Raw genomic sequence first — 22,008 nt, 5'->3', positions numbered from 1 at the left:
CCTCCACCCTTCTGAGCATGATGCCCTTCCCCAAGGACCAGTTCCTCCTGGCTATGTGTGCAAAGTACGTGAGAAGGAGCTTCAAAATCCTAGCCTCCAGGGACATGCTTGATTACCTAGATTTGTTTATATATTTAATGTGCAATTAATGTAATTTCAAATTATAAAAGTTGTTTTGCTTTTTTAAGTTTGATAAAATGATCCTTTATTTGTAAAACTAGTTTTATGTTTTAGAAAAGGAAAGTAAAAAAAAATTCAATTATTTATCTATCTATCTATACCAAGAATATCTCTAGAAAGATGTGTAAAGAACTGAGAACACTGACAAATATGACAGAAATGAGGCTAGAGAGCAAATGATCTGGAATTTTGTACAATTAATGCTTTATTCCTTGCAAATAGTTTTAAAAACATCAAAGTTGACTATCTGCACAGACCTCACTTAAGGGACCACCCAGCAATCTGGCTGACTACAGCTGTGGAAAGATAACTTGGAAAAAAGCTCAATATAGCAGTCAAAACAAAGCCAGTTGCTGACTGCAGAAAGGATCATCAACTACTCATATGCAAGTACAAATTGAAGGTGAAGAGAGCCAAAATATGATCTTGAGCTTATCCCATTAGAATTTAAAAACCATCTAGATTTGATGCATTGAATGAAGACCAGATGAACTGTGGGGTGACATCAAGAACATCTTTTCAAAAGGAAAGGAAAAGATCATTGCAAAGACAACAAAGAAGGAAAAGACCAAAATAGATGTCAGAAGAGACCCTGAAACTTGCAATAAAATCTTGTTATCATTAGGTGCCTTGGGTCGACTCCTGTTCACAGAGACTCTATGAATACCAGGTCAAACCTTGACCTGTCCTGCACCATCCTCACAATCTTCATTGTAACTATCCCCATTCACCTCACCGCTGGATTTCTCCAGTTGTTACCGTCACTGCCAGTCCATCTCAGTGAGTGCTGGCCTTTCTTTCATTGACCCTCTACTTTCCCCAGCATGTCTTTTTTTGAAAGACTTGTCCCTTCTGACAACATGCCCTAAGTGTGTGAAGTGAAATTTCACCAGCCTTGCCTCTACAGAGCATTCTGGTCACACTTCCTCCAAGACAAACTTGTTTCTTCTTTTGACGGTCCATGAATACTCTTTGCCAACAACTCAAAGATATCAATTCTTCTATGGTCTTCATTATTTATTATCCAACTTCCAGGTGCATAGGAAGCAATTGAAAATATCATCGCTTGTGGCCTAGTGGAAAGAAGCTGTAGTACTGCAATTCCAGATGTGCCTGGTTTGAATCCACCAGAGATGCTCTGCTGAAGAAGGAGGGACAATCTCCTCCTGTACCAGTCAGATCTGATTTGACGGTACAATGCACAAAAAAATACTAAAAAATAAAATAATTTAAAAAAGAAAATACCATAGCTTGCATCAGGTGCATCTAAGTCTTTAAATTGCTATCTTCACTTGTTAGCACTTTAAAGAGATTTTTGATAGTAGGTTTTCCCAAGGCAAAAACATCTTTTGATTTCTCCACTACTGCTATCATGTGTGTTGATTGAGGATCCAATTAAAATAAAATAGTTTAATCTTTTCATGATGAGCGATCAATCTTCAGTGGTGAGGGTTTTTCTTTTCTTGATATTGAGATGCAATCTATATTGAAAACTGTAGCCTTTGATCTTCTGCAGTAAGTGTTTCAAGTCTTCTTCACTTTCTACAAGCAAGGTTATGTCATTTGCATAATGTTGTTGTTAGGTGCTGCTGAGTCAAGTTCAATTCATTGTAACCCTATGAACAGCCAATCTGAAACTTGCTCTATCCTTTGTCATACTCACCATTTCTGACATCTTTAGCCCATTGTTGAAGTCACCGTGTCAATCCATCTTACTGAAGGTCTTTCTCTCTTTTACTGTCCCTCCATCTTTCCAAGCATAATGTACCTTTCCAAAGAATAGCCTTGCTTAGCTACATGCCCAAAGTATGAAAGGTAAAGCTTTGCCATCTTTTTTTCCAAGTACCACTCTGGCTGGACTTTCCCCAAGACATACCTGTTTGTTCCTTGGTCAGTCCATGGGATATTCAGTATTCTTCTCCAATACCATAATTCAAAGACATCAATCTTCTTCTGTTCTCCTTATTCATTGTCCAGCCCTCTGATGCACAGCAGGCGACTGAGAAGACCAAAGGCTGAATCAGGTGCACTTTAGTATTCAAACTGATATTATTGGCAGGCTTATCCAATGCAATATGTCTCCTAATTTCTCTATTGCTGGTACCAAGGATGTTTATTGTTGATCCAAGCAAAATTAAATAATTTAACAGCTTCAGTCTTTTGCCCATCTATCATAATGTTGACTATTGGTCCTGTAGTAAAGACTTTTTTACCATTGGTGTAGGATGTAATCTATACCAAGGTTGTTGGTTTTTTTCCACCCCCACCCCCTATACCAAAGTTTTGATCTTCTGCAGTGAGCATATCCTCTTCACTTTCAGCAAGGAAATTTGTGATAATGCAGGTTGTTGATGGGTCTTTCTCCAATCTGATACCACGTTCTTCTTCATAGAGCCTGGTTTTGTGAATTATTTGGTCAGCGTATAGACTGAATAGACACGGAGAAAAGATACAATCCTGATGCATACCCTTTCTGATTTTAAACCACAGAATGTTCCCTTGCTCCATTTGGACAACAACTTCTTGGTCTATGTATAGATTCTGTATGAGCACAATTAGTATTCTGGTATCCCCATTCTTCTCAATGTTAGCCATCATTTGTTATGACCCACACAGTCAAATGCCTTTGCATAGTCACAACATAAGTAGGCATTCTTCTGGTAGTCCCTACTTTAAGCCAGGATCCATCTGATATCAGCACTTAAATCCCTGGTGTCATGGCCCCTTCTAAAACCAGCCTGAACTTCTGGTAAGTTCCCTATCAATGCATGGTTATAACTGTTTTTGAATGATCTTCAGCAATGTTTGCTTGCATGAAGTATTAATGACATCGTTTGATAATTTCCACATTCGGTTGGATAACCTTTCTTGGGAATGGGAGCAAATATGGACCTCTTCCAGTCAGTTGGGCAGGAAGTTGTCCCCCAGATTTTCTTGCATAAACTGGTGAGTTCATCCAGGGCTGCATCTGTTAGTTGAACATGTCGGTTGGTATTACATCAATTCCTGGGGCCTTATTTCTTGCCAATACCTTCAGTGCAGCTCAAACTTCTTAATCACCATTGGCTATTGCTTGTATGGTACTTCCTGAAATTTTTCAGTATCAACCAATTATTCTTGGTACAGTGAGGCAGTGCATTTCTTCTAGCTTTTTTATGCTTTCTAGATCATTTAAGGTTATGCCCATTGCATATCTCATTATTGCAAGTCAAGAATTGAATTTGTTTTCTGTTCTTTCAGCTTGAGAAATGCTGAGCTAGTTATTATCTTTATATTCTCTGACTCCAGTGTTGTTTTTTTTTATATTTCATTATAACATTTAGCTTTATCTTCTCAAGTTGCCCTTTGAAACTTACATTCAGCTCTTTTACTTTGGTATCTTTCTTTTCTTTTGGTCATTAATAACTCTTGCTCCATTCTTACTGGCACATTTTTCTTCATATATTCAAACTTCTCAAATGAGCTATGGAGAAAAGATATAACCTTCCCTGGTTCAAACCATGTAGTGTTTTGCTTTGTTCAGAAAACTGCTTTTTGGTTGATATATAGGTTCCATATGAGCCCAATTAAGTGTCTAGGATTCTCATTCTTTTCAATACCATCTATAATTTGTTATATTTGGTGCCTTAGAATAGTCAATAAAACAAAATTGAAGAGACCTCTCCAAAAGTACTAAAGATCAACGATGTCTGTCTGGAGACTATGATGTGTCTTTGCCATTACTTGCTATGCATCAGAGATCTGGACAATGACTGGGGATGATAGAAGGATAATTGATGCCTTTGAGCTGTGGAGCTGGAGAAGCGTGTTGAATATACCATGGACTGCTAAGAGAACAAACAGGTTTTTCCTAGAGAGGGTGAAGCTGAGCTGCTCTTTGGAAGCAAGAATTCTGAAATTTCGTCTGACATACTTTGGACATGTTGTAAGGAGGGACCAGTCCTTGGAGAGCGATGTCATGCTAAGGAGGGAGGAGGGACAGTGCAGGAGAGGAAGACCCTCGATGAGATGGATTGATTCAGTTACTGCAGCAATGGGGATGGGTGTGTCTGAGACAATGAGATTGGCAAGGGATAGAGCAGGGTTTAATATTGTCGCTATGAGTCACAGGCTCATAACAACAACCACAACAAACATCTTTTGGGCATTCTCTGCCAAAAGATTACTGACATCAGTAATGATATTCCTCTTACCGTGGCCTCCTCACCATCCATGAAGAAAGCACCGGTCATAACAAGGAGCATGGAGGAGAATGTGTGCATGGAGCATGGCAGGACTGCTATGAGTTAATTCTTGACTCACAAAAACACCTCACAAAAAACAGCAATACTGGTTACTTGCAGGGAGGAAAATTAGATGGCTGTAGTAGCACGAGAGAATTTTCATTATCTATTCTGTTACATTGTTAAGAAATCCTCATAAACTCTATGCCCTTGAGTCAGAATGGATGGATTCCTAGTAGGCTCTCTGATGAGAGCCTGTGGCTGTGAACTGCTCAGGAGATTGCAGTTTGCTCCTACAGAAATGCTGATGGATTCGAACTGTAGGAGAGTTGTTGCCTTTACGTTAGCAGAGCAACTCCTCACAGACTGTGCCATCAGAGCTTCTTACTATTAAAGTGTGTAGATATGTTATCATTCCAGAAGTAAATACACCCCTCAAAAAAAGGGAATGAAAACTGGGCAAGAATAGATGCAAATAAAAACCACAATGAGATACCATCTTACTCCAGTAGCAGTGGGAAAGTTTAGCAGGGCAGTAAATAATTAATGTTGGAGAGGATATGGCGAGATAGGAACCCTTATACATTGTTGGTGGGATTATAAAATGGCACAATCATTCTGGAAGGCAGTTTGGCATTTTCTCAGAGCTGAACACAGAATTCCACATAACTCAGCTGTTCCAGGGCTTAGAATAGAACTCAAGAGAATGAGAACTGAGGCACAAACAGAGACTTGGACACCAATGTTCAAAGCAGCGTTATTCTCCATTGCAAGAACATGGAAACAGCTGAAATGCCCAACCACAATAGAATGGATTGGAAAACTATAGTACATTCACACGATAAAATACAGGAGCAATGATTTTTTAAATTACTCCCTGACTTGGGAGGGACTGAAGAGCATTATGCCAAGTGAACGAACTCATTCTCATAAAGACAAGTACTGTATAAGACCATTACTGTAGAAAGGGTATTAGGTTCCAAGGCGGAGAGAGACGGGCAGAGGCATGAGGATGGGAGGATGTGCTTAATCAAAGGCTCACAAAATTTGATGGGTGGAGGGAGGAGTGGGTAAAGGAAAGGGGAATGATCTGGTGTGAAAAACAAAGTATATGAACTTTGTAAGTAAACCAGCATAAAATGTAAAAAAAAAATTAAAAATGAAATAAAATATTAAAACCATAAAGAATTATAGTAATGAAAATAATGAGATTCTGACTCTGCATTTACAAGGATAGAGTAGGGCACCCACTTGATAGGTAGACTTTTGCTTTGAGTGAAGAGCCTTGTCCAGAAGGCAGGTCTTAGTAGAACACCAGAAAGTGAAAAGGAAAGAGTTCCAAGGTCAACAAGCTTTGTTGAAAAATTAAATTCTATCTCCTCAAATGCTGCTTTTTCCAAATACAAAAGGGATGCTTTGGTGGGAATTTATTACAGAGCAGGAGATGACTCAAGGGGGTGGGATGTTTCCTTGAACTGAAATGGTTGATTATTCCTGTGACCTTGGCTTAGTCATATACAATAATCACTAGCTTTTACTGAGTGATTATTATGGGTCAAGCACAGTTCCAAGTACCTTATAAGTATTATGTCCTTAAATCTTTATAATAGTCCTATGAGAACTGTTATAGCAATATTAATAATAATCCTATAGCTACCACTAGCACTTGTTGGGGAACAACTCTCAGCCAGTGGAGATTTCAAGTGTTCTATAGGCATGAATCATAAACAATCTTCAGGAGAGAAATTCCCCTAATTAACCAGGTAAGGAAGGAGAGACATAAAGTTATTAACTAGCTGAACCATACAGAGAATAAATGGTAGTACTGAGACTTGAACCTGTGCAGTTTGGCTCCAGTGACTATTTCCTTCACTTTACTCCACTTATCAGATGGATCTTGGCTGAAAGAAGAGTACCAGAAGAATGTCTATCTGTGTTTTCAAAGGCATTTGACTGTAGATCACAACAAACTGTGGCTGACTCTGAGAAGAATGAGAATCCTAGAACACTTATGTGATTGTGCTAATGCGAAACTCATACTTGGACCAGGAGGCAGTTGTCAGAACAAAGCAAGGAAAAACTACGTGGTTCAAAATTGGGAAAAGTATACGCCAGGGGTGTGTCCTTTTGCCATATCTACAATCTAGATGCAGAACAGATTATCAGGGAGGATGGGCTATATGAGGAGAAATGTGGCATCAGGATTGGATTTAGACTTATTGACAGTCTGCGTTATGCAGATGACACAACCCTCCTTGCTGAAACTGAGGAGGACCTGAGCGCTTGCTACAGAGGGTCAAGGACTGCAACCTTCAGTATATATTGGAGTTCAACTTCAAGAAAACAAAGATTCTTACCACTGGACCAAATGGCAGCATCATGATAGATGGTGAAGAGATTGAGATTGTGAACCGCTTCGGTTTGCTTGACTCTACAATCAACACCCTTAATACCAGCAACCATGAAATTAAAAGACAAATCGCATTGGGAAAGTCTGCTTTCAGAGTCCTCTCCAAAGTACTGAAGAGCAACGATGTCAGTCTTGAGACTAAGGTGCACCTGATACAGGCCACTGTCTTTACAATTACTTGCTATGCATCAGAAAGCTGGATGATGAGTAGGGATGACAGAGAATTGATGCCTTTGAGCTGTGGTGCTAGAGAATAGTACTGAATATACCATGGACTGCTAGGAGAATAAAAGAGTTCGTCCTGGCGAGGCTGAAGTAAGGCTGCTCCCTGGAGGCAAGGATTCTAAAGCTTCGCCTGGCATACTTTGGACATGTTGCAAGGGGATCAGTCCTTGGAGAGGGATGTCATTCTGAGGAAGACCCTTGATGAAATGGATTGATTCAGTGACTAGGGTAGTGAGCGTCGGTGTGTTGGAGACAATAAGATTGACACTGGATAGAGCAAGGTTGCAGGCTACTCAACAATACATACAACAACCACATACTACACTATCTCTTATTTCTTCTATGTTTCTGTTTTCACACATAAAAAGTAACAGGGTTGAATATTCATTTGGTAAGGTTTCTCACAGTTTTAAAAGGTCTATAATTTTAATCCAAACACTTCCTGGAGTTATGGCTATCATTTTTCCTGTAAGAATGACGCCAAGTCAATAAAACCCATCTAAACTCCTCCTGTGGACCACACAGCTTATTTATAGTCAAAACTTTCTTTGGTCATCATTTTCTAAACAAAGTTAATAAAAGGGTTAAGTGTCAATTTAAATACATTTCAGGTGACCTGTGAAATTATTAAATATGACTTTTTTAAGTAGCAATCAGCATTTTAATTTACTATGACAAATTAAAGGGTAAAGACATTATTTCCTGGTAATGTTAACAGAACCATAATCAAAGTTTAGGAGGTCAAAATTAAGAGAACTATTTTTTCCTTCTTATTAACTATTATTTATATACAACTTTATTTTATAGAGTGATTGCTCTCTGAACCCTCTCAGTCAAATGTTGCCTATGGACTTAGCAGAACATTGACAGAGAACCTGCCTTCAGAAGTTTCTGTGATGGAAGCTGAGCCCTAAACTTGCAAATTCCCATTCCCATCACATCTGTTCACATTCCAATGTCACTCTACCCTTTAGTCTCCTACTCTTTCTACTCCTGGGGTGCTGGTGCCATTCTCTCCAAAGGCAGATGGCCGTGGCCATGGAATGTGGATCCACCCCTCCTCTGGGAAACACTAGTCTGTCCACCACTTGGCAGAGTTCACTGCAAATGGAAATCCTTCTCAGGGGAGCAACAGTAGCACTTTCCCACACTGCAAGTCTAGCAGGAGAAAACCGGAAGAGGAAAAGATGCTCTGACAAGGACTCTCACCACTATGACTTTGTATAGCAAAAATCTTAATTCTGTTGAGGAGTTTCAAAGGACTTTATTTTGGATTCTTTTCTTGGGCTTTGAAATGCAATCTAATATAATGTTATAAGAGAGAGAAAGAGAGAGAGGGAGAACTGTGAGTCAGACACATGAGAAGGCTGTGCAGAGATGATCCAGTTATAAACGGGAAGGAAGTGGAAGAGGCAAAAGGCAGATTCTCCCATGGAACATCCAGAGGAAGAGTTATGTGTGCCTTAGGCAACCATCGAGCTGACTACAACCCATAGAAACCCAGTGAACAACAGGCTGAAACCTTGCCAAACCAAACCCAGAGTTAAATTTGAGGCACAGTAACCTGTAATGCATGGCAGAACTACCACATAGGGGTTTCTAGGCTGAAATCTTTTAGAACAAGCTCTAGTTGTCTAGTAGGTAAGAAGTTGCCCTATCAAGACAAAGGTGGGTAGTTCAAATCCACCAGCTGCTCTGTGGGAGAAAGATGGACAATCTCTTCCATACAGGCTTCTGAAAAACACTGAACACTCAGTCATGAGTTGGTTCATACTTGACAGCAACGGATTGAGTTGCTGTTAAATAATTATGGAAGCAAAGTGCTACTTCTTTCTCCTGTGGATTGGCTGGTAGGTGCAAATCCTTGACCTTTTGGTTATTAGTGAAGTGATTTAACTACTATCCCACCAGGGTTTTGCAACCCTATAAAATATAATAATAATAATAATAATAATAATAATAATAAATATTTTTAAAACCCCATTGTCATTGAGTCAGTTTTAACTCATAGAAACCCTCCATCATTCACACTTGTGAATCTTTATGAGAGGAAATCACCCATTTTTCCCCCTTGGAGTAACTGGTGGATTTGAATCACTGACCTTTTGTTTAGCAGCACAACACACTATGCATGATGCCACCAGAGATCCTCATTGTTATGTTCAGTGAGTACACAGATTTCTTACCCCTTGATCAGACAAAGAATTGTTCTGTGTGGAGGATAACAGAAAAACATAAAAATCAATCAAGGAAGAATCTCCTGGTTCTAGCCTAATTATGTTCTGCTTAGAAATCATAATCCCTGCGTGGGTCCAGCTTTTGTTAGGGTACATGGTCCGAAGGGAAGGAGCGGAGGCAGAAAGTGTAAGCACATGTAGTTTTCCAAGAAGAGGTATTCTCTATAGGACAGGATGAGCCACCTCTAAAATAGGGAAGAGAGAAAACCCTCTCTATGAACAGTGAGCCTTAAAACCCTTTTCTATGTGCAGTGAGCCTTAAATCCCCTTTCTGTATAGTGAGCTGGTGATTTCAGTGCACAGCACTTGATGTCACTTATGTTTCCAAACACTTACTGCAGAAGATCAAAGAGTACAGCCTTCAATATGGATAGGATCTCAATGTTAAGAAAACAAAATCCTCACCATTAGAACAATAAGCAATATGATGCTAGGTTCAAAAAAGGACTGAAATTGTTAATTATTTCATCTTAACCTGAATCCACAATCATCACCTTTGGTGTCAGCAGTCAGGAGATCAGGGGACATACTACATTGGAAAAGTCAGAGACTTCTCTAAATTACTGAGGAGGAATGATGTCAGTTTGAGGAATAAGGTGTGCTTAATTCAGGCTATGATTTTTTTTCATTCACTTCCTATGCATCTGAGAGCTGGATAATGAATAGGGGTGATAGAAGAAGAATTGATGCCTTTGAGCTGTAGTGTTGGACAAGAGTACTGAATATTGCATGAACTGCTAAAAGAACGAACAGATTCATCTCAGAGAAAGTGCAGACAGAATGCTCCTTGGAGGCAAGGTGACAAAACTTCATTTCATATATTTTGGACTTGTTGCTGGGAGATATTATTCCTTGAGGAAGGACATCATGCTTGGAAAGGTGAAGAGTGGAAAGAAACCAAGCCCCTCAATGAGATGGGTTGACACAGAGACAGCAGCTGTTGTTGTTAAGTGCCACTAAGTTGAGAACTACTTATAGCAACTCTATGAGCAAAAAAATCTAAAACCTGTTCTATCTTGTACCATCCTCACACTTCCTGACACACAAGAGCCCATTGCAACAGCAGTGGATTCAATTATGTTAGAGTTAATGAAGATGGTACTGAGAAGCAATGATGTCAGTCTAGAGACTAAGATCCAGGCCATGTTCTTCACAATTGCTTGCTGTTTATTAGAGAACTGGATAATAACCAATGATGACAGAAGAGAATTGATGCCTTTGCTGGATAAGAGTCTTGAACACACCATGGACTGCCAAGAAAACAAATAATTCTCTCTTAGAGAAGGTGAAACTAAGTTTCTCCTTGAAGGCTAGGATTTTGAACCTCCTTCTGACATACTTTGGGCATGTGGCCAGGAGAGACCAGAACTTGGAAAAGGACATCATGCTTAGAAGGATGGAGGAACAGCACAGTAGAGGAAGAACCCGAATGAGATGGACTAACACGGTAACTGGGGTTATGGGGCTTGGTGTGGCAGAGTCAGTGAGAATGGCTCAGGACAGGGCAGGCTTCAGAGCTGTTGTACATAGGTTCGCTATGAGTCACAGGCGACTCCGCAGCACATAACGATAGAACAGTAACAACGAAGATGGCACAATATATGGCAGGGTTCAGATCTATTGTTCATAGGGTGGCTAGAAGTAGTACTCCACCTGATGGCTCCTATCAATAACAAACAATGCACATAAAGCACTACTCATGTCACGATTATAGTTATTTGCTTCTGGTTAGGTAGGACTCAGTCCTAGCCACCATATTTGACCCTTCCCTCTCATTGGCTACTACTTAACTTTGGCCCTAATGCTTATTACAGCCCTGTTATTGTTGTTAGGTGCCATCACATAGAATGTGACTCACAGCAACCCTATGTACAACAAATCTGCACCCTGTCCTGTCCTGTTCCAACCTCACATTCAAACCCATCACTGCACTCACTGTGGCAAATCACCTGGTTGAGGGTCTTTCCCTCTTTCGCCATCCCTGCGCCCTTCCAAGGTATAGCATTTCCTAGCAACATGCCCAAAGTACGCAAGATGAAGCTTTGCTTTCCTTGACTTCTTAATTTCAGAGTTCCAATCCCTCCCTAGAACTTTGACATAATAAATTTGTTGTTTTGGTCCACCTTGCTTGCGGTCATTTGAATGGCATCCCTAGGACACATAGAGGGTCAATCTGAACTGGAAATCCCTTCTCTTTCTCCTGGGAATTCTGCAGGAGAAACAAGTTGTGAGGATCATCTACAACTTCACTGTTCAGCTTCAAGTTTTTCAAAACTAGCAAAGGTCAAATCTTTGTCACCCTCAGGAATATAGAGTGATAAGTAAGGGGTCGTTGACCACCCTTCTCTCCTTATTTGCATCTAAGCACCTGGGGTTTCTTTAGCAAAGCAAAGGTTCATCCCACAGTTAGAGACAAAGCTGCAGATACAAATGTCTTCGGTTATGTAATACTCTGACTTCAGTATGAGCCTCTGTATTCTGTAGTAAATGCTTTTACTACAGGCTCTTTCCTATGTGTAGGCTTTGAAAGGGAAGGCAGCCAGCAAGAGCACGTGGGACCAGAAGAGGGGTTGCTATGGTGAAAATGAAAAAGCTCAGAACAAGAGTGGAAATTTCTGAAGACCTAGGCTGCTTCTATTACAATTTTGTGAAGTAAACTAGAAGCACTAATAACACTAATGTCCTTTGCCAACAGATAAGCAGATTTGGAAGCAGCCCACCAAGTCTGTGAATATAGACATTTTAGAGACAACGATGTGGAATTTAATGGTGTTCCAGCAGTTTGTTCAAGATCGTGCAACTGATCAGCTGAGCCAAGGCTTGAACAAATGCCTGTCTGCCTTCAGGCCACTAGTATAGGGACGGATGACCTGTTAATTCTAGCTAAATAGATCTAGGGTAGAATGAGGGTGGGAGTATTCTGTTGTCGTTAGGGACAGTTCTGACTCTGAGTAATCCTAAGTACAGCAGAAGAAAGCATTGGCTATCATCCTTACAGCTGTTGCCTTGTTTGAGCTCAGTGTTGCAGACAGGGTCGGTCCATCTTGTTGAGAATCTTCTGCTTTTCACTGAACTTCTGTCAATCATAATGTCTTTCTCCAGGGGCTAGTCCCTCCAATAACTTGTTCAAAGGATGTGAGATGAAGTCTTGCCATGCTCTCTCAAAAGAAGCATTCCGGCTATACTTTTCTAAAACAGATTTGTTTGTTCTAGTCCCATTTGTCTGGCAGTTTGCTGTACTGTGGTGGCTTGCATGTTGCTATGATTCTGGAAACTATGTCACTGGTCTTTCAAATACCAGCAGGGTCATCCCTGGTGGATAAACTGAGAAGAAGGACGTAGCTATCTTAAAAAAAAATACTAGCCAGTGAAAACCTTCTGAATAGCAGTAGAGACATTTGGGTTTACCATATTCATTTGAGCCCTGCAGGCCACTATACATCCTATTTTTCCAAACCCACAAGGCCAATAATTCTCTAATATGTTGTCGTTGTTATGTGCCATTGAGTCATCTGTGACTCATAGCAACCATTTGTACAATAGCTCTGAATCCTGCCCTATCCTAAGCCAGTTTCACTGACTCCATCAAACCTATCCCTATTATTGCAGTAACGGTATTAATTCATCTCATTCGGGGTCTTCCTTTCCTGTGCTGTCTCTCCACCCTTCCAAGTATGATGCCCTTCATCAAGGATTGGTCCCTTTTGGTCACATGCCCACAGTATATGAGACAGAGTTTCAAAATCCTTACCTTCAAGGAGAAACTTGATTTCACCCTCTCCAGGATAGACCTGTTCATTCTATTTGCAGTCCATAGTATGTTCATTACTCTTTTCCAGCACCACATTTCAAAGGCATTTGATTATTCTTTTATCATTCTCAGTCATTGTTCTCTGATACATATCAAGTAATTGTGAAGACCATGAATTGTATCAGGTTCAGACCATGTCCTGGATCAGATTATTTTCTCTAATATAACCATTAAGGAGGACTATCCACTCCAAACCCAGAGTAAGTATTATGGCCAATTGTTGCTGTTCTCCCTATTGTTTGAGTATCTGGATGGACAACTGGAATATGTGGTCCAATCTGTTAGTAATAAGCAAATCAGTGTATTATTCTTTTTAACATGGAACAAAATTTAGAACCTAGAAATGGACCTCCTTATCTATGGGCACTGATATTTGACAAGTTAAAAAAATGTATCAAATGAGAAAACAACTTCTTCAACAAACTGCACTGGACAAACTGGACTGTTAACTGCGTAATGCTGAAACAGGGTCCACATCTCACACTATACGCAAAAATCAACTCAAGGTGGATCAGAAACCTTGGAATAGTGCCCAAAGCCATAACGTTCATAAGAGACAAACTGGGACAAAGCTTAGTTTAAAGAGGCTGACAAAGACAGCCAGAAATGCACAATCTAGAGAGGATGAAATTGAAGAATGGGACTTTGTTAAGATTAAATCCCTATGCTCATCAGAAACTTTACCCAATAGGGTGAAAAGAAAACCTACTGACTGGGGATAAACATTTGGCAGTACCATCTCAGACAAGGGTCTCGTAACAGAAGTTTACAGAATACAACTGGGCCTCCAGAAGAAAAAGACTGATAACCCAATTACAAAATGGGCAAAAGACATGGAAAGACTTTTCACAGAGTAAAACATATGGCCAGCAGACACTTGAAGAAATGCTCAAAATCACTGACAATAAAAGAGTTGCAAATCAAAACTACAATGAGATATCATCTTACCCTAGTAGCAGTGACAAAGTTTAGCAAGGCAGCAAACAATAAATTTTGGAAGGATGTGGAGAAATGGAAACTCTCATACACTGTTGGTGGGTTGTAAAATGGTACAACCACTCTGGTAAGCACTTTGGCATTTCCTCAAAAAGTTGAACATAGAAAATCCATATGACCCAGCTATTTTACTACTAGGAAGATACCCCAAGGAGATTAGAACAGAGACAAAGAGATTTGAGGAAGACCCTAGATGAGATGGATTGATACAGTAACTGGGGCGATAGACATTGGTATGTCAGAACTAGTAAGACTGGCTCAGGATAGGTAAGGGTTCAGAGCTGCTGTACAGAGGGTTACAGGTGACTCAACGGCATATAACAATAACATACTATATGACAGGTTTGAAAGCAGGAGTGGTATCCACTTCCTAAACAACGTGCCTCCAGAAACTCTATGAACTTTGATAAATGTTGATAGTTGCAGAGGGGCTTCAGGCCTTTTGTTCATAGGGTTACTGTTAGTCATGCTCAACTCAAAGGCAATCAACAACAACAACAATTCATATTCAACATTGAAAGACTATGGAAATAGCCCAAATGCACAACCACAACTAAATGGATTGATGAATTGTGATACATTTACAAAATGGAGTACTATTCAGTACTCAGGAGAAACAATTTCAAAAGATACAGTGTAACTTGGGAGAGACTGGAGAGCATTATGCTGAGAGAACTAACTCAGTTTCATAGGGACAAATACTGCATAAGGCCATTACTATAAAAATAGAAGGATAACTAGTAAAATGTGTATGAGGATCCAAAGGAGAAAGAGTGGGAATAGAGGGGTGAGGTTGGGTAGAGGTGAAATCACAGGGTTGCACAGTTTAGTGGGCTGAGGGAGGGGGTGAAGGAAATGGAAAGGATCTGGCAGGAACCTGAAAAGGTGGGGTAATTGTGGGCATAGTCCAATGGTGATAAATTTTCTAAAACGTAATGCATGAGAATGATTGTATAAAACATAATGTGAATGAAGAATAGTGAGAAACACAATGTGTATGAACTTTGTAAGCAAACCAATATAAGACTAAAAAAAACAAAGCCATTGAAACAATTTAAATGAAGTTTTAACAACAACAACAGTAAGGGCATTTAGTAATAGATTGAGATAGAGAAAAAACCCAAAATCTCTGAATTTCTGAAAAGTTCAGAAGATGAATTTTATGAGGAAATGGAATAGTTGTGATCTATAAGGTTTTTCATTGGCTGAATTTTAAAAAGTAGATGACTAGGGATTCTTAATTTATATTGTTATTATGTTCTGTTGAGTGCGAACTGACCCACGGCTGACACTATGGCAGTAAATCACAGGGAATGAGATTGTCTTCCTCAAAGCAGCAGGTGAATTAGAACTGTGTAGTTTGGGGTTGACAGCACAATTCCTTCCCACTAGGCCAACAGAGGTCCCTAGTTCGTCTTAGTTTTGATGTTTTGCTGAAATCCATTCAGCATTGTCACAAGAAAGCCTCCACTGACAGATGGGCATGGCTGTGGATGACAAGCCTGAGCCAGGGCTTAACTCTTGGTTTCCCACATGGAAGGTGAAAACTTAGCACTGAACTCTCAATATCTCATCTGAATCTACCTTTTTTGCACAGGCCACACCCTAGTATGATTAAGCTAGAATCTGTAGAAGTGGGACCCAGGCACTTTGATTTTCTAGGGCTACCCAGATGATTCTCATGTGCAGCGAAATGAAAGAACCAGTGGATTACATGCCTTTTAAGGTCATTCTGTATTTAATATCTCTTAGCAACACTTGCCTGTGAAGCACATGGCCACCATAGTTTAGCTTCTCCAGATACTCATAATTCAATGCAAACCCTATAATAAAACCTCACATTCAACCTTCCTAGAGTTAGCCTCTTTGCCGTAGTCAACTCAAAATCATAATATTTAATAATCGATGTAACAATCTTAAACTTATTACACCTTTCATATTTCTATGAAGGGACACATTTTAATGAGATAATAGAACAATTCAGGTATCATTTGTTGTTAGAATTAATTGAGTCCAATATAATTCAGAGCGACCCTATGCACTACAGATCATATCTCATCCTATCCTGCGTCATCCTTACAATCCCCTTCATGCTCCAGCCGATGGTAGCAGTCACAGTGTCAAGTCATCATCTCAGTAAGGGTCTTCATATATTTCATTGACCTTCTACTTTCCTCAACATGATACCTTATTCTAAAGACTATCTCTTCTTGGTAACATAGTTCATTCTAAACTGTTTCCTGGAGTTTGGAAAACGATTAATTAATGTATCAACTGAGTGACTATCAACTAAGGCCTCATTTGTAGATACAGAGTCTATTGAATAGTGTGAATAGTCTGTTGTACTGTAGAAATCACAGTCCAAGTGGCAGTAAAAATACACAGTTGATGCTGAGTCTATTTCAATGCATGGTGATGCCTGGTATTAAATAGTAGACCTGAGTTCCATAGGGTTTTCAATGACTGCAGAAGCAGAGCGTCAGCCTTTTTTATGAGGGGCATCTGGGTCTATACGAACCTTCAACCTATTGGTTGGCAGTCAAACGTGTTAACCATTTGCACCACCCAGGGACTCCAGCAATAACAATAACAATGTCAGACATAGTCTACAAAAACTGAACACTAGGTGCTTTCTTTTTTTTATTTTTAATTTTAATTGTGATTTTGATGAAAGTTTACAGTAAAATTGGGTTTTCATCCATTGTTACACATTTTCCTCCCTCCCTCTCTCTTTCCCCTCCACCTGTACAATTTCTGTTTTTTTAAAATTGTTCATTTATTGTTGCAGTTTCCTCCTTCCTCCTCTCCCAGTTCTGGACTGTTGTCTTACATATAATGCTTCATCATATAGTTCTCTCCCTCATCAGTTCCACTGCAGTGTCCATTATCCATCTCTCTCTTTCTATTCTCTTCCCAGCTGCCCATATCACTCATGCTTCATAACAGTGGTGTTATGCAGTATTTGTCCATTTGAAACTGAGACATTTCACTCAGCAATATATCCTCCAGGGAGAAGTATGTACACCCATGTGTATTGCTTTGCTATTCACAATAACAAAGAGATGGAAACAACCCAAATGCTCATCAACAAACGAATGGATAGAAAAACTATGTTATATTAATAACACAATGGAATACTATACAACACTGAAAATTAATGAACTAATAAAAAAACAAGAGTGCTTTTAATGTTGTTGTTCTTGATGTTGTTGTTAGGTGCCATCAAGTAGAGCACAAATGAAAGCGACCCTATGAACAAAAGATCTGAACCCTGTTCTATCCTGTGTCATCCTCCTATTTCCTGACACACAAGAGCCCATTGTAGCAGTCACTGTATCAGTCCACCTGGTTGAGGGTCTTCCTGTCCTTCACCAACCCTCCACCCTTCCCAACATCATGTCGCTTTCCAAGTAATAGCACCTCCTAGCAACAATGTCCAAATTATGTGAGGTGAAGCCTCATCATTCTTGCCTCCAAAGAGCATTCTGGCTGCACCATCTCTAAGACATATTGTTCATTCTCTTGGCTCTCTGTGGGATGTTCAGTGGTCTCCTCCAACACCAGAGCTCAAAGGAATCAATTCTTTTTCCGTCATCTTTATTCATTGCCAAGCTTTCAGATTCATAGCTAGTAATCCGAAAGACTATGGCCTGTACCAGATGCACCTTAGTCACCAAACTGATATCACTACTCCTCATTAATTTGGAAAGGTTCCTAACTGCAGATTTTTCCAGTGCAACCCATCTCCTGATTTCCTGACTGCTGATACCAAAGGTGTGAATTGTGGATTCAAGCAAAATGAAGCTGTTAACAAATTTAATCCTCTCTCCATCCATCATGATACTGCCTATTTGTCCATTGGTAAGAATCTTTGTTTTTCTGACATTGAGATGCAATCCTTACTGAAGGCTGCAGTCCCTGATCTTCTGCAACAAGTGCTTCATATCCTCTTCACTTTCAGCAAGCAAGGTTGTGTCATTTGCCTAACGCAGGTTATTGATGAATGTTTCTCCAATCTTCCTGGATAATTTTCTCAGCATACAGATTGAATAGGTATGGAGAGAGAATACAACCCTGTTGCACTCCCTTCCCAATTCCAAACTGTGCAGTTCTCCTGCTTTGTTTGCAAAACAATTTCTTGGTCCAGGTATATGTTCTGCATGAGCACAATCAAGTGCTCTGTGTTTCCCATTCTCCTCAATGTCAGCCACAGCTTATCATGAGCCACACAGTCAACTGCCTTTGCACAGTCAATAAAGCACAAATAGACATTTTCCTGGTATTCCTTACTTTCAGACAGGATCCATCCGGCATCAGCAATTATATCCCTAGTTCCACGGCCTCTTATAAATCTTGCTTGAACTTTTGGCTGTTCCTTATCTATGTACTGTTCCAGCCATTTTTGAATGTTCTTTGGCAGTATTTTGTTTGCATGGGATAACATAGTATTTTAAATCTCCACTATTGTCTCCCTAGGTAAGCATTCTCCATTTTAGGGACGAGAAAAACAAGGCCCCCACTGAGGAAAATAAGGCACAGAAAAGTTAGGTAACCTGCCAATATCACAAAGCTAGGAAATTGATCTGTCACCTGCGACTGTGAGATTCTGAAGTGTGTGCTGTTTCCAACATCCTGCAAAATCCTTAGAAGAAAGACAAGAGGTTGAGAGAGAGAAAAAGAGAGATGAAAAAAGGTAACTCAGATGAGAACAAGGGTGAGAAGCCTGGAGTGGAAGAAATGCTATGATTTGTTCAGATGAAAGGTCCTAAAAGCTAATAAACACTAGATTAAATATATCAATCTTTTGAGCCCAATTCTGTCAGTAGGCATCATACTGGAAGAGTTGAATTCATTTCAAAGGATTGGCTCTTCTCTCATCATTTAGTTCCAGTTCTCTCAATTTTGTTTTTTAAAATAAGCTTATTATATTAAAAAAAAAGCTCATTGTGTACCTTTTTTTATATCATAGCTCAGTGGTCTCATTTTTCAGCCAGCTCAAGCTCTTTTTGATTCTAAGCAGATTTCTGCTTTTGCTGATGGTCACCAGGGATGATACGAAATGTGCAGAAATGGACACAGCTGTGACAATAACCTTCTCTGTCATGTTCATATCCAAACATTGGATGGATCAGAACATTTAGAACTCTCTCTCCTCTCCCCTACTCATACTCAATATGGGTTAAAACTTGAAGATCTATACATCTAGTTACTCAGGAATCTAAATGTAAATCTAATATTTTAGGAACCCACTGAGCTAAAATATCTCTCCTTGAAACTAGATATGGTTTGAAAGTTTATAAACACATTGTGGCCTAAAGGAGAAAAGAAAAAAAAGAGCAATAAATTTTCTTAATGGGCCTTTTGCAATCCATTTCAGAGCATAGCCTAAACAAGTTAAATGATCAAAAGACCTTAGGATCTGGAAGGGTATTCAGAAACTAGCAAGTAGATACGGCATCAGATATTGTTAAAAGATTCTGAAGCATTTATTCCACTCACAGAATGGAAATTTCCTGTATTTACTCGGAAAGGACGCATAGTTACACAAAATATAAACTCTATATGTATATATACATACGTACTGCACATGCCAAATGTGTACACTTAGACTGAACAAAGCTTAATAAAGGCTTATTGTCAGATTAGACCTTTTTAACAGTAACCTTTTCCTGTGGAAAAATACCTTCATTCTGGGAATTATAAATAAGATACACTCTGATAATGCAAATAATGCTCCAGTGATAAACCATCACACAACCTAGCTTGAGCTATCAATAGAGTAAACATAGGTAGCCTCTATTCCCAATAATCAGAGCTTAGGTTAAGAGACTGCAGGAAGACACATAATTTGTTCTGTTTATATTCCTTATTCTCTTTTTTTCTAAGATTTGAAGCAAAAACAGGTTAATGAAAATAAAGATGATACTGTTTGAAAAAGCTGGTATCGCTGACAAGCAATTTAGAACATTTGTAGTTAGGAACTGTTCCACAGAGACCGACCATAAGCTGGTTTTTCTCTTCCAAATGTTCACCAAATAACAAATGCATATTCAGGACAGTTTTGTTTTCACATTGAAATACTCTTTACACACACACACACACACACACACACACACTCATTACAACCTCAAACCTCTCTGTCTGAATTAAAGGTGCTAACAACCAGAGCAGCTGGGAAAACCTACCTTTTTGTTGATCAAACACAGATGGAGGGCTGAAATCCATGGTCGCTTGTCTCATCATTTACCATCAGAATGGCAAAAAGCATCAGGGCTCTAGAGAGGAGAAAACACGGCATCTTACGTTGCAGTCAACATAACAGTCAGCAGCAGCAGCAGCAGCAGCAGCATCACTTGCCAGGAGCTCTGCTTGAGGGAGAAATGTGCCTTAGAGCTGCAGGTTGTTGTTAAGACAAGTGATGGGAATAGGTAAATGCTACCCCTCCAATACCTGGCAGGAAAGAGTTACTTCCTATGGCCTCATTCAGCAGCTAAGACTTGTGTGTAAATATTACACACACTCCATCCCCAAACAAATAAAACTCAAGTCCCCTAAACTGTATTCAGGGCGATGGGCACCTGTGTTGGATCTGGGCCAGGAAATCACTGCAGGTCACCGGGCTTCAGCTGCCTGGATGTTGCTTAAAACCTACAGAAATCTCAATGGGTGAGTGAGGCTTCGCAGGGCCAGACAGAGCATGTGCAGAGCTGCCAATGCAGTTTGAATTCGGCTGTGCTCCTGGCAGAGTGAGAACTGCATTTGGGTCATGTGAGCAGACAGTGCCATCTCAATGGAATAAGACGTAAATATTGTAGCAGGAGACTGCTGGCCATGTGCTGTGTGGAGTAATTACCCAGGTTCCGAGCTCTTCTTCATCTCCCCTCAGCTCTGTTCTCTGAAGGTGGGGGGAAGGAAGTGGCACTTGAAAAGCTATTATTTTTAAGGCTCACGTATTTGCGATAATAAACGTATCCAGTCCAGTCATCAGGCTACCTTTTGCTGCACTGTATGAGGGGGCAAGAACCTCTATCGTTTGAGAAGCAACTGAATAAATAATATTTAGCTTGCATTCTGTAGATTTAAAAACAGAGGTAAAGCCTTATGTGAACTGGCACCAATATATTGTCAATTTTTTTTAAACCATCAAACCTCAAGCTTTATATTTCATTGTTTAGATTTTTATAAGTCCTTTGTCTACCCACTACATATGTAAATAACTATGTACTTTATGTATGTACTTTATTTATGTAAATAAATATGTACTTTATGGATGCTTAGAATAACACTGAAAAAGATGCAGAAGAAAATATACTAGATGACTAGCTGATTAACTCAGGGGAGTGCAGTTAAAGTAGGGGGCTTTTAATGCTAGATTTTACCATTTTATCTGTCTCTGAATTTTGGGTCTATAATAGTTGCTTGGTTTTTTTTAAGATGCATCATAAGAAAATATGATAGAATCAATTCAAAACAAACCAACCACAGTCATCATGATACTACTAGATTTCTAGATAAATTAAATGATAGCCTCGTTGTAAGATGCTGCTCTCAATCCCAAAGGCACTTGGTTTGAATCCACCCTCTTCTCAGTGGGAGAAAGATGGGCAATCTCCTCCATGTGGTTATAGCCTCTGAAAACCTCCTGGAGGGCCAGCTATGGGTCAATTCTGAATCAAGGATACAAAACAATAGGCTGATAGATGGACAATCTCCTCTCCTGTGATCAAATGCTTCTGAAAACCTGCTGGAGGGTCAGGTGTGGGTTGGTTCTAACTAGGGGACACCCAACTAAACAACAACAACAGCAACAACAACATGATAGAAACTCTCACTGGTGGTGTTGATAACAATAATTCTCTTATCTTTTTAAAAAAAATGTTAGTCTTATTTGCCTTTGAATGTAGACTTAAAGCAGAAATTTCTCTA

The 22,008-nt window shown here is 39.6% G+C and overlaps 1 protein-coding gene across 1 annotated transcript in view; it reads right to left on the bottom strand.

Annotated features, from left to right (window-relative positions):
• ANKRD55 (ankyrin repeat domain 55) overlaps positions 1–20,325 on the bottom strand; it is a 229,439-nt gene extending 209,114 nt beyond the window's left edge. Inside the window, exon 1 of the mRNA XM_006891541.1 lies at positions 20,268–20,325. Coding sequence (XP_006891603.1) covers positions 20,268–20,325 — 58 coding nt within the window. The remainder of the gene's footprint in view (positions 1–20,267) is intronic.
• Between the last annotated feature and the right edge of the window lie 1,683 nt (positions 20,326–22,008).

Source organism: Elephantulus edwardii, unplaced genomic scaffold (assembly GCF_000299155.1).
Source record: "Elephantulus edwardii isolate Elephantulus edwardi_28Jun2011 unplaced genomic scaffold, EleEdw1.0 scaffold00099, whole genome shotgun sequence".
NCBI lineage: Eukaryota > Metazoa > Chordata > Mammalia > Macroscelidea > Macroscelididae > Elephantulus > Elephantulus edwardii.
Note: the sequence above shows the minus strand (reverse complement) of the source record. Positions and strands in the feature narration are given on the sequence as shown.